General features: G+C 37.9%; 1 protein-coding gene across 1 annotated transcript in view; it reads right to left on the bottom strand.

Moving 5' to 3' along the window:
* The window catches only part of usp53a (ubiquitin specific peptidase 53a), a 43,325-nt gene that overhangs the window by 23,014 nt on the left and 3,612 nt on the right, over window positions 1–16,699 (bottom strand). The window contains exons 2-9 of the mRNA XM_007559970.2: window positions 10,099–10,758; window positions 7,414–7,506; window positions 6,751–6,885; window positions 5,081–5,191; window positions 3,421–3,503; window positions 3,152–3,236; window positions 2,744–2,890; window positions 1,504–1,653 (exon numbers count right to left, since the gene is read on the bottom strand). Coding sequence (XP_007560032.1) covers window positions 1,504–1,653; window positions 2,744–2,890; window positions 3,152–3,236; window positions 3,421–3,503; window positions 5,081–5,191; window positions 6,751–6,885; window positions 7,414–7,506; window positions 10,099–10,242 — 948 coding nt within the window. The 5' untranslated portion in view covers window positions 10,243–10,758. The remainder of the gene's footprint in view (window positions 1–1,503; window positions 1,654–2,743; window positions 2,891–3,151; window positions 3,237–3,420; window positions 3,504–5,080; window positions 5,192–6,750; window positions 6,886–7,413; window positions 7,507–10,098; window positions 10,759–16,699) is intronic.

Below are 16,699 nucleotides of genomic sequence, written 5' to 3'. Positions count from 1 at the left end.
TTAGGACTCCTAGGAATGCTGGCGAGCTGCGATCCAGGTACTTGGCAGGAGCTGAAGCGCAGTAGCTCCTCCATCTCGCTCAGGTTTGCAGCACAAGCAGCACAAGCTACTGATGGATTGACGCAGAGCCAGGCGACCGCTGCGCCACCGTCCCCGAGAAAATAGTGAGCAGGATGTGAGACAATGGGCTTGCTCACATATTTGTATCATAGAAATGGATTAAATGAGAAAAAATAAATCTGGAGGAAAAAAAAAAAAAGAATTTCCTTACGATATATATATAAATAATTCAGTATTCTGTGCGACTTTTTCTCTAACACAATTGAAGACATCCATTAAAAGCCTCTACGCAGACTTTAATACTCCAAATGCAGTCATAAAACAGTTGAGGAGCCTCTCTGTGCTGCTTTTAAACCAGGCCAATGCTCACCAACTCATTAGGCACTAATGATTTAAACTGTGCCTAATGGTGCCATCTTAACCTTGCAACAATCACAAAAAATATCATATCTTTCTATAATTCTCCCTTTTTAATGCGAAGGATCCTTGTCCCTACTAAGAACCAGCAATACATTCATGTACAAACAGTGGAAATTTAAGCAAGCCGCAGTATGTAATTTAATAGTGCTTAAATTGCATATTGTGGCTTGCTGGAATTTCTTGGTTATGGTTTATTTAGAGCTTAAAAATAAATCTTCTGATAATTTGTCAGGTTGCCCTGTAGGGGTCACACAAGGCTTCTTTCTTGGAATGATCTTGCTGAATCTTTATATTGATTTACCAGATATCTGTTCATGTTAAATGTAAGCAGGCGACACAGTTATTTTATACATGCAGAAAATGTCCATGAAGCATATTCAAGTCTACCATCAGCTTTGAGTCAAGTTCAGAAATGTCTTTATAAATCTGCAAGTTTCCTTGCATCTCAGTGTCTTTTTAAGGGCTGAACATCTTGATATTATGAGTAACTTTGAGTATCTGTGTGATGTTCTGGACTCTGTTTTACCTTTTAAAAAAAAATCACATTAAGTCACCAAAACTGCTCAGTTTAATTTTCAAAACCTTAAATGCATAAGACCATAATTGAAGCTGGGTAACTGTAATCAATTGCACCATTTTGAAAAACTCAATTTAATGAGATTTGAGGATTGTATTTATTTTAAATATGCTTGTTTTGTACATAAAGTTTTGCATAAACTTGTGCCACTCTTTTAAATATGTTTTTTTTAAACGAATGACTGGAGGGGACTTAGGCACCAGACTCACCTGTAGCGATGACTTAAGAAGCCACATACAGGAACATATGGACAAGAACTTATTGATAAAATGTTGTAAATATTGGAAAAGTTTACCATCATACAACAGGCATCCCCTCTTCCTTGTTCTGTCTCTCTGTTGTCTTCATTGGATGGGCTGTACTGAAATATATCTACATATCTAGGGTCCTACAACCCTAGATATATAATCTTCCACGTCTAACAAACCAGAAAGTGTCCTCCTCACCTCTTTCACTGTTGCATCATCAAAGAAAACCCATTTGGAGGATTTGGTGTGGAAGGCGAAGGCACAGTAGTGGTGGCTGGAGTAGCAGATCATCCCCACAAGCAGCAGCTCTCCCTTTCTGGCATGCTCGTCCGTCACCCTGTAGAAGAGCTGCGGTCGCAAACACACACGCAAATGAAATATTTATACGCAAGTGATAGATGCAAAAGTAAGCAGGAAATAAAGTTAAAACTGCTGTTCCTTCCTAGCTTTGAATAGGACAAAAGCAGACCTTCACATGTGATCCAATCTTCCCCAGATTTCTGGCTAAAACCAGGGTTATTGTCTGCATTTGTTGCACAAACATTACAAGGACAGTGTTGGTGAACAGTTTCTCTCAAACATGTTTCCTGAACAGTACGCTTTCTGTTTCCTGTCTCAAGCTTTAAAAAAAAGAAAAGAAAAAAAAGAGGAGAGCTTACAAAGCAAATCAAGAAGGAGTAGGACTCGCTTTAACACCCAATAAAGTCACATGGACTGTTCCAAATGAATAAAAACTTTTGTGGTGGATTAATGCGAGGTCAGCTTTAACAAATTCTTCTGATGGTTTGGCTTTGAAACATCTAAAGAGGGAGCTGTTAAGAAACCAGTCTGAATACTGATATGTAATGTGTGGACTGTGTCCTGATCTGAACTCCACTGATTGATTTTTGCTTGTAAAGTTCAACCACACAGAGAGTTGATGCTAATAGAGCCACTGAGGACTAGTTTGTAAATTACGTCATGTTGTAGCTTGTAGTTCAATATTAATGTCCAACAGGAGACATCAGGAAAGACATGACCACATTTGGGCCTATTCCTGATTGAATGTTTGTCTATAAACAAGCTTCAGATTGTTTTCCTTCTTTCAGTAAAAACACGTCGAACCTTCATGTTCACTTCACAGGCATTCTCCCACACAAAGATGAGAGGAGGGCCTTTCTGAGAAGCTGTTTGATCGCCGGGGCATTGGGCGTCAACTGCTTATGCAGCTGCACAGAATTCCACAGAAGTAATTCCCCACTTTATTCCCAACAAATGTCCGACTGCGCTACAATAAACCGACCCTAGAGCTGTCAGAAGACGTAGCAGTTGCGTAAATGGAAACCAGTACACTCTCAGTACTTTTAATCAAGCCTGATGTTTTGGTGGACCCCACAGAGCTATTTTAATTTAGCTGGAAACTAAATTACATGTAAACGACAGCTTAAAGGCGACTCACCGCAGAGAGGCTGAGATGAGGCCCCAGCGAGCGGATGACTTCCTCTGTGAGATCCGATTGTTCAGAGTCCCACACAAAGCCGATGGTGACTATTTCTGGGCAGTTCATCAGGACCTGTCTGATCCGGATCTTCTGACCACAGTTGCTCTGAAAGAAAGAAAGAAAGAAAGAGCAAAACAACAATTTAAGTCTCATTAAAACCACAAGTATAAAATATTTCAGAAACTATGAGCAATATCAAGTAGTTGAATATGTAGGTACACCTCAATTTAGAATACAATAAAAGTAATATATATCACAGTTATATATATCCCATTTTTACTGATTACAAAAAGCCTCCAACAAAATGACCAAACTGTTGAAACAAATTAATAAAAAAAATAAATAAATAAAAGAAAAAAAACTTACTGGACAATTTCTAAGGTCCCCAATTGTACTTGCTGCTTGTAACAGTTCCCCAAAAGACTCATCACGACGCTGATGCGTCTGTTGACTGAGAAAGCAGAAAACGTCAGCACTAGATTTTTTTCTACCAAATCATATTAGAAAAAAAAAAAATAGACATAATATGACCGATGGTGAATAGGATGTAGCAGCAGTGCATCCTATTCACTGTAGGTCTCTTATTACCTCCTTTTAATAGGAAAAAAGGGGGCTTTAAATATTCTGTCCCTTACCAGAGCGCTGTGATGGAAATATAATGTACCAGCTCTGTAAACGGCAGCGGGTCCGACGACGCCCCACAGCTACGGCACACGGACTGAAGAGGAGAAGGTCAGTGAGCAAGAAGGCAATGAAAGAAAGCTTATACAACTTCTGCCAAGGACCATTTTATTATAGGCAGGAAATAAAAACAAAAAACCAAACCATTAAAGATATATACAGACGACCAAATGTGGGATTAAGTTTCAGTATTATTTGCTGCTTTGGGGTCAAAAAGTCAAGGGAGTCAGATCAAACATGTGCTACCAGCTAGATGTAGAGAGAGTGCTTGTTTAGGACAGGAACAGAGTCAGCGATGGGCATCAGTGCCACAGAGCAGGCTGGTGTGCATGTTGTGCGTAGCAGGGATTTATGCGTGCAGCATCTGTGACACATCCGGTACTGCTGCTGCCGCAGCGTCGTGCAGCCTGACAATAAAACACCCTCTGTAATCCACCAGGGGCGACCCAGTGTGAAAACATGATGGATTGGATTCCCATTGTCTCAAGCACTGACTCATGTAGCACCGTGCAACTGTATGTGTGCAGGACTCTAAATCCTAACGCTGTCTAAAAGAAGGTTCAGACCATCCACAGATCAACCCTGAAGGCCAAACGGATACAATTATAAATGGTAGAATTGATTGACAATGACGTAAATAATAAAATATTGAATATTTCTGAGTGTTTACAGTTCACAATACAATGCTGGACTTCATAGTTTTCTCTGGTACCGTCCATGTTTTGATGAGCTGTTAGGCAGCATGTTTTCACTCAGCATTTCTGGGAAAAACCTGATCTGATCCAGAGAGACACCAACCACTTAATCTCAGAAGGAGCAATTCTCCTTTCTCTAAATATGGTCTAGCTTATTAGTCCAGTGACAATCCACGGTTCAGACCACAGACGGCAGATTTGTAGTTTAAACACACGTTTCAACACCATATGCATCGTTATCCACCTCAGTGAGACACTCTGCAGGATTACATTGGATTACATTGGTATAAATGAGTCAACTCTGCCCAACTATTGAAATTTTCACACTACTCCAAACACTAACCCAAAGTGTACAGCACAAAGTTGTCCTCTGTTTATGGTTTTAGAGTCTAAAAATGTATGTAAGCAATGGCCGTTAAAGTTATCTTGGACTCCACTGGCTTAACCAAAAGTTTTCGCAGTCCTGCTCACTACCGACATCATACTTGTGCTGATCATGACAGACCGGTGCCTCTCCCTTTTATTTCTGTGTCCGTTTTCTTTCCTCTCAACCCAAAGTAGGTTGAGGCCTGGTTCTGCTGGAAGCTTCACCTCTTTAAAAGATTCTGTTTCCTCTCCACCCTCTTGCTTAGAATCAGGGATTGCTATAAAGTCAACAATCTAATGAAACTAACAGGGCTTCCTTACATGGACAACATTTTACTATTTGACATTTTAAAATAAAATATTACACTGTAAAGTTCTGTATATAATCCAATCTGATCTGTACGATTGCATTGTATGGATTAGAAAATATATCACTGTGTATAAATTTTATCTTTTTGTTTTGTGCTGTGCATTAAGACAGCATTTGTTGTAAATTGATACTAGGTAAGAAAATGTAGTTAAACTCAAAACGTTGATAAAGAAACCTACTGACCTGCTCATAAAGTGACATAGCAAACTTCTGATGCGTGATACAAGAGTTGGAGGTGCAGGCATCTGTCTCCTCAGGCACAATATGCAGGTGGATCCTCTCCAGTATGTTTTCCTAAGAAAGACAAGGAAATGCCTCAGATATAAATAAAACAACCAACTCAAATGGAGTTATTTCAATAAAATCTGTAATGTCATGGTGTAAACAAGCAGCTGCACTTCAGATTCTTTGTATTTTTACAAACCGCTATAGAGTGCAAGAAATATTAAAGGCTTTGCCAGATATTACGCTACGCAGTATAGGCTCCAAGTTTTTAAATGCGACACTGGTTCACAATTTGCCTCTTGATGTGATGACACAGTAATAGAAAAACAATCATACAAGAAACAAGTAAAACCCAAAACAACATGTGCACATGTCCTACTATCCTTGGAAACAACTTTAAAATGCCTGAAAGTAACCTGTTCATCTTGAGTACAATGGAATGCAAGTAAAAAAAAGCAACGAAACAATGCAGCAGTCACACTGCCCAGGGCTAATATGGTGAGAAAATTGCAATTCAATCCAGGAACAAAAGCTATGGAGCTTGTGAGAATACAGAAGGAGACAGGTACAAATGAACCCCGCTCACAAGTAGAACCAGTCAGGTACTGAGATATTCTCAAAGGCCCAGAAAAGGTCTGTAGTAGAAAAGATAGATTTTCTTGCAGCCTGCAAATATGCATCAGGAGAATAACTTTACATCCTGACACATTTTGGTTTGGAACATTTTGACCCTTGTGGTGGCTGCCACTTAAAAAGTGGCATCTATGCTTTACTATTTTGTGCTTCACATTGGGGGACAAGACGTCTAGAAAACACTGATACGACATCCTTATGTCTGCTTATAAAAACAAGCCAACTGAAAGGGAAGTAAGTACATAACTGGATCACTAAAACCTAAGTACATAAATAAGTAAATAATAAAGTGAATTAATTAATTAGACAGAAGGTAAATATATAGACATTTATATAAGTACATATGCAAATAATAGGTAAAACCATAAAAAATAAACATGACAGAAGTAAACAAGTCAGCAAATAATAAATAAGTAAATAAATATTTATGTCACTAAACCTAAAAATAAGTTGGCACGGAAAAAAATAATCAATAAAGCAAAATGGAATGGATCAATATCCATTAAATTGATTATCATGTAATGAGTATTTTTACATTTTTGGTCAATTATGGTGTCAAATACTGCAATTTTCTATTGTTTACGATTTCTTAAAATTCCCTCATATTGCCACATTTAATGACTACTTTGCATATTCAGACTAATGTGTGTTTTAGTGCCCCATCCAGGCACTTATAGTCCACAAGAAAGTCATGTTGTCCTGTATGAAACTCTCCCTTTAAATCCATTGTGATGAGGTTCATACGAGTTTCTAGCGATTAACACTGTAAATAACACAAACTAATCTAAAGAAAACCTTTATATCAAAAATAATAAGCAGTGGTCCGAACACAGCCAACATGCTTATATAACCTGTCATGATGATATTTAGTCCTATTGTGGAAGAAGTTGAGAGGGGAGGTAATAGGGGGGACAGAAGCTCTTTCAGTGACCTCCCCCAACAGTTTGTTGCAGAATTGCCCTAACTGCGTGGCAGCATAACGCACAAACACTTACAAAGCACTCTGCGGCATCATCCATAAAGCCCAGCTGGAAGCGCTGCTCGTCCTTAAAGGTCTCTGCCAAGGCGTGACGCAGGTTGTCAGAAGGCAAGGCGCGCTCCCGACTCTGCTGGAACTGGGAGAAAAGGCCCTGACGAAGGAGGAGAGGAGAGGAGGGGTTCACACATGGACAGTGCCACATTGTGTTTGCAGGCATTCATGCATCTGGATTCAAATAGCTAATTTTTTGTTAAGTCACTTTAAAGTAAAAAAAAAACTTAAATGTGAAAAACACAAAGCAGCAAGTAACACTTCTTTTTCACGCGTTTCCATGCCATCCCTATGTTGAAACATGGTGCTGTCAGGATCATGCTGTTGGAAAGCTATTATTTGGTAAACAGAGAAACTGGTCAGAAGTGACTAAGAGAGAGATGGTTTTATGTAGGAGGGCTAATATTTAAATGAAAAACATGTTTTCGAATTTGTGTTGGCTAACTTCATAAAATCCCAATAAAACATGTTGATGTTTGTATCGCATGTTAATGAAGGGGTATGAATACTTTTGCAAGGTCATGTACAATACTAATTTCTGTGACTAGCTGTACAATGCATCCATAATGGCAAAAAAAAAAAAAAAAAGGCTTCATGGTTATTTAGGAAGTTGCTAAAAATGCCGTACTTTTAATGCACAAAAAATGCATGAGTCTCCCAGACAGAAATGCCCTGGCAGCTGTCTCAAGCTGCGTCTGAAGATGTCCAGATGCCACAGGACCTACAAAAAGGAAACAGAGAAGCAGGTTAATCTCCAATCTCACAGTCAAGAGGATTTCCTACAATCTAATCTCGCAAACACTAATCAGAAATACAAACAAAATTCTAACGACCAGGAGCAGAAGTTTTGTTTTTGTTGAGTGTGAATAATCTTATTATGTAAGAGAGCCAAACACCCATGGGTATATTTTGTTATATGCATGACATTCAAAATGATGTCTCCAAGGTTTCAGAATCGTCTCTCATGTAGAGAAATACAGCCAAAAGCAGTGATCATCTCCAACCAGCTCATGGGTTGTCTTAGCCTCTGAGTCACGGTCTTCTTTGAGACTGACCTAACTCATGACTGCTGCAATGAATCATCTCACCAGCCAGGGCTGCAGTGGTCAAAAGCAAGCGTAGAGAACATTCATAAACTGCTGGGAAGCTCGGACAGATTTAGATGGTGACTAAGCCCCTGAAATCACTACAATAAAGACGGTCAGAGGGTGGAACATGTTGTACCGCGACACCAATAAAATAAATAAGACTACAAAAAATTTGGATAAACATTCAGCTATGTGATATTTAGGACAGGATTTCACATTTTTTCCATAATTTATTTTAAGAGTGTATTTTATTTAACTATTTTCCAGGTTATAAAAAAACTTAAGGGCTGAAAGAAAAGTGACCAGCGAGGCCAGTTTTTAGGAAGTCGTCCTTTTGCGAGTTTCACAGCTTGTTTATGCATTCCTAACCAACCAAGTCTTGAGATTCTTGGTTTTTAACCATTTGTCTTTCTGATGGTTTCCAGTTCTGTCAGATTCTTGGTTCCTTATACACACACACACACACACGCACACCATTGTTCTGGTGAGAGGGTTTTCTGGGTCAGTTTTGGTTAGAATCAGTGAAACTAAGAGTAGTTTATGCCACTGGAGGTCTATTTTTAAGATTTTCCTCTTCCCGTCTTTAGTTCATTCTTAATGGAAAGTTTCTGTTTGATTCTACAATTTGTTGGCTTCTAGTCTCCATTGCTACAATGTTCTTCCTGTTACTAGTTTGTTCCAACTTGCTCTGGTTCACAAGAATGAGATAAGATTTTAGCAATTTTCAAATACACTCAGAATAGTTTTCACAATCCTGATGAAAACTAAGATTGGGTTACAGTTTTCTCTTATTCAGTCCAGATTTTTCTCAAAGTTTTCTAGCAAGACACTGTAAAATGCTTTCCTAATGTCAAAAACTGCACTTAAAATAAATAAATCTCACTGTCTACATTTAAAATGTTTACGATATCACAAGCAGTATGTTATAAAATCTGATTCAGGTTTGATCAGTTTTATGCATTTTACATTTTCAACTGTAAATGATTAAAATTGAGTCTAGAACCTATAAAATGTACTAATCAGAATATGTGTTCAGCTTAAAATCTAAATCTTAACCCACATCAAAACTTCCTTGTGATATCTAGCAGACTTAGAGATATTTTAATTCAACCAGGAAGTCTGTTACTAAAAGCTAAGGTTGTTAGTGTTACTATTTTTCAAATTATTAGTTTCATGAGAGCAGCAGAATATGTCCTCACTTTTTAAAAAAGATTAATAAATGCAGTTATTGTCCTTTTTTCTTTCTTTTTTTTTGGTGATAAGGTAACTAGAGTAGCTGAGGACATGCAGCGTCAGCCAAACAACCTATTCCCCAAAACACACAGAAATACATTTTAAATACTTTTCATTATCAGTTATATAATAAATACCACAAGATACAATTTGAAGTCTATTTTGCCCAGTTCTTTCCAGTCAGAAGAAAATCTACCAGGGGTAGGAATAATTTGGGGCTTAACTGTAAATGATCAGTATCAGAGGTTCCCCATGGTTGGTGTGTTCTGTTTGTGCATGATTTGCATGTCAAAAGTAATTTTTTATTTTTTTTTTTTAAATCACAGCCAATTTATGTCTGACCGACATGCCAAAACTGTATTACAGGCAGTGTGCCTTATTTGGTTGCTCTCATGAATCTGAGTTTTCTGTGACTGTTTTTTCTCTCCTTTAAAATGACATATAATTTAAAAAAAGTAGTAAGCGCAGAATTTTAGAAAATCTGATATCCAGATTTTTAATTTTTATGCAAGGGAAAAATATATATGTCACATATATAGGTAAAATTGTATCAAATTTTCATCTATAGCCATTTTTTATTTGTTGATAATGCAGACTTGGAAATTATTAAATTTGAGTCATTAAATTTTATTTTTATTTATTTCTAACTTTTTTGTGTCCTCTCTAGATGTCCAAGGTCCTGCAAACCTCTACTTGGCATTTATTTTCCTTCCTATACAACGAAACTGCTAACTTAAACTCACTAGCCTTAGTTTTAGTAATTATTTTAATTTTTGGGGGGGAATTTAAACCTACTATGTGAACAAGAGTATATGGCAATCTAAATTTTGGAAGTTTGAAATTATTATAAAGCTCTTAATCATTCCTAATGACTGAATAAGCCCCAACAGTCAAACTCAAGATAAAGTACAGCTAAAGCCAAGAGCTCAGACTTCTCAGACAAGCCACATTTTTGCCTAATACTCCTTTGTACCAACAAATGTTTCACCTACCTGCACAGCACTGTTGAGGAAGCAGCTGTTCTGGCCCGGCTCATTCAGCAGTCCCTTGGTTGGGGCCAGAGACATCATGCTCCCTGGCTGGTAGGATTTCCCCAGATTGCCCCCCTGCTTCCTGAAGAACTTGGCCCATGCCATTGGTTAGTGGAGTCTGCTTTCAGACCGGTGGGATAGTTAATTAGATGGAGGATAAGGCAGGTAGTAGCTGGGATCAGATCCCGGTTGGGCCCGATAGTCCAAGGTTAGGTTATTCCACAAGCTGCTGCAGCTGCCCGGCTACACATAGGATTCTACTCAATGTCAGCAGCTCACAAGTTCTGTTTCCTCTCTCTGCAGCTTTAACAATCTTAAACAACAAAAAAGGGTAAAATCCAAAGTAAACGTACAAAGGGAGAAAAAAAAAAGTTACAATCCACGTCTTTGTATAGGCAAGGCTTTAGTGGAGAGTTGTGTTTTTCTTCTGAAAAGATGCACTTTCTGAATGCAGAAAAACAGCTCAATCATCCTTTAATGTAGCAGGACAAGGCTTCAAAATGCCTTCAAAAGGGGACAGTAAAGCTTTCAGCAAGTTCGCCATCATGGTGCACACTTCCAGCTTAAGTTACTCGTCTACTGCAGAAGTTTTATCCAGGTAAAGCTGAAAACATGTCCACTCTGTGTGGGGGGAAACAAAAGAGAGAGTTAGAACCAGAGAGCTGTATGAGGTCAATGTGCAGCTCGTTACCAGTGACAGCAGTGAGTTCAGTGTTATCCTTTTACATTAACAGTTGATTTGCCTATTTGGTTTTAAAAACAAAAAACGTGCAACTGACCCAACCAATCACACAAAAACGTGCAGCCTCATTTCTGTTTTCACACTGATGTCGAGCTGATTTTTGCAGGCATGTAAACAAACAAAGCTTACTCATTAACTTTTACAGACACCCTTTGCACCAGAGGAACTGAACTCGGCACAAATTCGAACTGCATTTTAAATCTACAGACAGGTTTATTTTTATCGCCCAATGTGATTCCTTATTTAGTCTTTACTTAACTTCTGCTAAAAGATAATAACTGGTGTGTAGGATTGACAAGCCGAAATCAGATTTTGACAGGTTGTGATTGCTTTAATGCACTTTAACACATGAATAGGAAAAATAAAAAAGTATGTCGGTCTTAAGTAAAGGAGTTGAAAATATCCCTCTGTCTTTTTCATGAATGATGGTATGATGGATAGATAGACAAACAGATGGGGACTTTGTCTGCAGCAATGCAGGTACTGTTCCAGTTCATGAATTTCTGATTTTTTTAATGAACTTACAAAAGTGTATCCAAGAACATGCTGTTGGTTATAGATGCAAAATAGTTGGAGCTGCTGAGTTTGATGCAATCAATTAATGGAAAAAAAAAAATACAGATTTTTTGTATTTGATCTGAAAAAAAAAAAAAAAGGATTTATGGTCAATGGATTGGTTTAACTCTACTTATTGCCCAAAGAGTTTGATGTCAAATGCTCACAAAAGCCAGGTGATTTTTTTTCTAATCAAACATTAACACCAGAATTTTATCAAATCAAAATCAACCAGTTTTGAACCCATTTGCAATCAGAATGCAAGTTTCTTTTGTTAATTTATTCCTGGCGTCCCTTTGAGCTAAACTAAGACACATTGATCCGACCCATTTTCTATTTTTTGTTCTTTTTATTAACAATTGAACACCTGGAGGACAATAAAATGAAATTACCCATCAGTTCTTTGGAACATGTAATTCAGAATTTTAAAAGCAAGGCCTGGAACTCCAGAGAGATCAAAATCTGCATCAACAAAAATCTGCAGCGATTGTGTGTATGCTATGCACCCTGGACTGAGAGACTCGCCAGCAGACTGTGTTGAAAGGTTTGATGGATGAATATGTTTGTGCTGAGCAAGGCAGTGGATGCTGTCTGGGTTATTACATTAGGGAATGCCCCAAGAGACTTGTGGAGTCACAACTTGTGATTTTCCACAGGTTTGTTGGTGATTTTAAAGGCTGTTTTATTCTAAATGGAAACAAAGCTCATCTTGAGGTTCTCTGGAAATCTGATCTATGAAAGATGTGGTTACAACATCAAACATGTACGAAGCAGCAAGAGTGAGAAATCCTCTGAATCAGTTTGGTTTGTTGTAAATTTGTTTCTTCATTTTAATCCCGGTCTACTTCCTTTTCATACCAGAAAAACTATTTTGTACCTTGCTGCTGTGTGCGAGTTTATTTATCTAGATAATTATACATTTATACAAGTTTTGGAAAAATGCTAATTCCTCACAAACAACTTTATATGATTTTCTGAAGATCAGAAAATAATAAACGTTAATGTCACACGACAGATTGTGACCCCTGATCAAACCAAAATAACTGGCATTATTTACTGGCATAAAATATTCACATTTATCCCTCCACTAAACTATAAGAAAACAACATAAAAGACTATCCATTACTGAAATAGTACAAGTATAAAATGACTAAAGGGTGAACTGACCAGCACTCACAAGAAATGTTCCTATTTGTTTGTGTCCCTAAGCAGCACAAGAAAACTTTGTTGAAAGAGTCCCTCAAACTACTAGTTTCTGTCTAAACCTGCTAAACAACCCTGCGTTGGTGGAATTTCAGGAATCTTAAATGTATCGTTGGGTTGTCACAACATAGCATATATACATATCGAACAGTTAATTTCACAACCTGAAGTTTAGTATTAATAGGGCAGGATTACCATTCAAACGGGCATTTCAACCAAGCTGGAAGGCTATGGTCTCGCCATCTGAACAAGAAGCCGGCGCTCCGAAGCAACAGCATTCCAAAACAATCCCTAAAGCTGTTTTAAAATAGTTTCAGCAGAAGGAAGAAATGTGTACAAACAACCTGTACTGCACACAGCACTGATGTCACATGTTCTTAACTGCTGGTATCGGTGTGACGCAAGTCTTCAAGCTGAGCCATACACCATGTTGGAAAATGATGGAAAGAAATGGCAACTACACACTACACACACTGTTGCAATCCCTCTTTGTTGAACTGTGATATTGCACAAGCATCAAGTATGCTCTATGGGAGTTAAACTGGACTCATTTACCAGAGAAGGAAGCTACATCAGACATCGTTGAGTCACCATAACTCAACGTCAAGCTGACGGCATGGAGAGTGATGCCAGCACATGTTTTGTGTTGTGATACTGCTGACAACAGCCAGAGTGTATATATGGCTGTGCCTTTTATGAGTCTGGAAATTCTATTGCATTACAGTGGTCCATTTGAAAAGCTGCCAGCCTCAGTTACATTATTTATATCAGCCTTTTTGTCTCAGCAGAACTGACACTTGCTGACCTCAAGGCAGTAACGCTGTCACTCATCTGAAGGATCATACGCTACTTTGTGGAAGATATGGGAACTAAGCAATTGTTGCTTTTTTTTCAGCAACAATTGCACTAATCTGAAAGCAGGATGTCCATCCAATTTTGCTAGCCTGAACTGACCGAGGTGCAGTCCAGGTTTGACAACTTGCTACATGTGTTTGGAGGATAGAAGGAAATATCAATGCGCCTGTTAAATTTGATCACAAGCTAAGTATTTCAAAGTAAACCACCACCCAAAAAAAAAAAAAAAAGAAAAGGCTCCATTGTATTCAGCTACAAAGAAAAATAAAATGTCTGGCTCAATGTTCAGAAACCTTGGTGGAGAAAATGACTGCTAGCTGGTGTTGTTCAGATGCCAGGTTTACATCATTGTAAACCTGGCAGTGATGCCAGGTTTACAATGAAGCCAAAATGGCCGTTAACACCCTTCCGTTTCAAGTCCAAGGTGTGAAAATGAAATGCTTTTCCTGGGACTGATTTGTCTTCCAACGAACTCACCCTCATAAGTTCGTACATAATACGCTTTCCCACTAAAACCCTCCGACTTCATTTCCAGATGGAACTATAATGAGCCTTACCTCACATAACACCAATTTGTTTGTTTTCATGCATTTGACTTGCATAGCAACTTATTTAAGCTCAGATCGTCTTGATTGTATTTTTACTGATTCTACATGCCAAAGCAGTTTTTTTCCCCTCCTTTGAATTTCAATTTGTCATGTTCTGAGTAATCGCATGCAAAAATCCAGTTCAGCTGGATGCAGCATGTGAGACAATGGAAGAAGAAGTATGTTTGATATGTAATGAGAAAAAATATGAAAAACACATTTCTAAACGAGACACACTGCACAAACAGAAAAAGCCAACCCAGAAATAGGAAAAAATTAGTCTCATACAGTACACCTTGCTCATGTTCATAGCTTTTAACCTTTTCACATTTTGATACATTCAAATCAGAAATATTAATTTATTTCAGTGGGATTTTATGTGATCGAAGAGCACAGTGGAGTGTTGGAATAAACTGCTTTTAAACTTTTTTTTTTTTAAATATAAATCTTATAAGATTTAAGAGATTTGCCTTTGTATTTAGTCCTTTATAATTGGATACCTCTTAATAAAATCCACTAAAATCGAATGTCTTCAGAAGTCACCTAGTAATAAAAAAGCACCACATGTGTACTTTGATCTCCGTATAAATCCAGCTGTGCTCTGTAGGCCTCATAAGTTGGAAAAAACCAGCATCAAAATCCTCAGGGAACACAGCAGGCAACTCATGGAGAAAGTTGAGAAGTTTGAAGCAGACTTGGATTATAAAACAAACCATGTCATAGAACTCTGTTCAATCCATCAACTTAAAATGGCACAACAAAATTATGCCACCTAAAGTTTGAGGAAGAACAGCATTAATCACAAAAGCATCAAAAGGCCTCATGGCACCTCTGGAGTAGCTGCACGCCATAAGCCTAGCTTTTTAATGGAAGAGCAGCAAAAAGAAAACCATTGCTGAAAGAAAGCTTTCACATTGGCAAACATGCAAGAAAATGCTCTCATCAGGTGAGACTAAAAAAATGTAACTTCTTGGCCTAGTTGCACAAACGTAGGTATTTTAGTAAACTAGAACATTATATCAAACTAAGCATTTTATTAGCAGCATCAGGATGTGGGTGTGCTTTTATTAAACAGTGACAAGAAAGTAGGTCAGAGTTCAGGAGAAAAAAAAACTACCAAACTAAACAAAACAACAAGTATCTATAGAAAAAACATGACATACCCATTTCTGTAAATGTCCAAAGATAAAAATGTATCTTAAGATATCAGTTGCAGTAAAAAGAAACAAGAAAGCAGGGATGCAATGATAAATTTGATTTTCTTAATTTTGAGAAATAGGTGATTTGCCACATGAGAAGCCAATCTTATCACCTCTGCAAAGGTTTGCAAGACTACTGTTGCCAAATTAGTGACTTTGTTTCTGCATTTCGCAATTCTTCCAGGGAAAAAAAAAATCTGTATCCTCCAAAACCAGAATGGGCAGGTCAGGTTTTTTAAAGATTGCGACCAGCCAGAAAACTGCAATCAGTGCACGCCAACTAAAGCCTAATAAAAAGGGTAAAAACTACATGAGCCAATACAAAGAAAAATTTACTTAAAAGAATACAGATTTATTAGCAAGTACCTTTACTGCAACATCTTTTATCCATCTAAACAGTGTCACTGCATAAAATACTGCAGCGTGATCATTTAATTTAATAAGCCTAAAGACAAACCACTTTGTCGCTGAAAACTGCAGTTTTCATGCCAACTCGATCAAAAAATGTAGAGTATCTCTTTGAGAAAGCCTAAAAAGATCTTTTTTTCTCTTCTTGCGAGCAGTGCTGCAGGAAGCCCAGGTTTCCTTCAGTAAACAAAAGCTTTCTCGTATGTCAAACCCAGGGACGACTCATTCCCCCCCCCCACACTCCACTTGTCAAAAGGAAAACAACTCAGGCTGACATTTTAAAGCGTCAAGCCAGATATTGAGGGGAGTATCAGCAGTATCGGAAAGCCCGAGGAGTCTGTAAAATATGGAGAAATACGACAGGAAGGCGCGGGGGGTCCCGTTCTAAGATTAATCTATCAGAGATCTGTTGATGGATAGCCTCATTAAGGAGGATTCAATTGATCTCCTTTATATGGTAATGCCAGGAGCTGCTGATGAATCAATCTATGGTTAAGTGAGTCACACTTATTCGATGTCATTATGAAGTGAGAACACAAACATGTCGAAGAGAGAAGAAGCACATGGTGTTCTTAGAACGCCTTCACTATGACTGTTCAGCTTTGATAATCGTATCCCCATGAGTTAATAATTCAACCAAATCCTGCAAGTGTTCTAAAGGCAAATGCACAGCTTTTTACTATTTTAAAAACAGCTATATAATGTTTTTATGGCTTTTTTTCCCTTTTTGCCATCACAGTTTCTATTAAACCAGAAACGTCAATAAAATTAGAATTAAAGCTCCTTCACAGGTAGTTTAATTCAAAACATGACAAAGTTCAGGGAACGGATCATTAAATTCGAACTGATACAATCTGGAGAAACTATTTGTTTACCAGGTAACAACGTGGAGCCTCTGTTTCAAGAAAGAGAGAGAAAAAAATACATCTTTTGTTTGTTTTTCTAATAAAATGCTGCTCCCCAAATCCAAAACATTCCTACTTTGACATTCAGTTCATGCAAAGTTTCCCACC

The sequence above is a fragment of the Poecilia formosa genome, unplaced genomic scaffold, assembly GCF_000485575.1.
Source record: "Poecilia formosa unplaced genomic scaffold, Poecilia_formosa-5.1.2 Scaffold111, whole genome shotgun sequence".
Taxonomy (NCBI): Eukaryota; Metazoa; Chordata; class Actinopteri; order Cyprinodontiformes; family Poeciliidae; genus Poecilia; species Poecilia formosa.
This window is presented reverse-complemented; position numbering and strand designations above follow the sequence as displayed.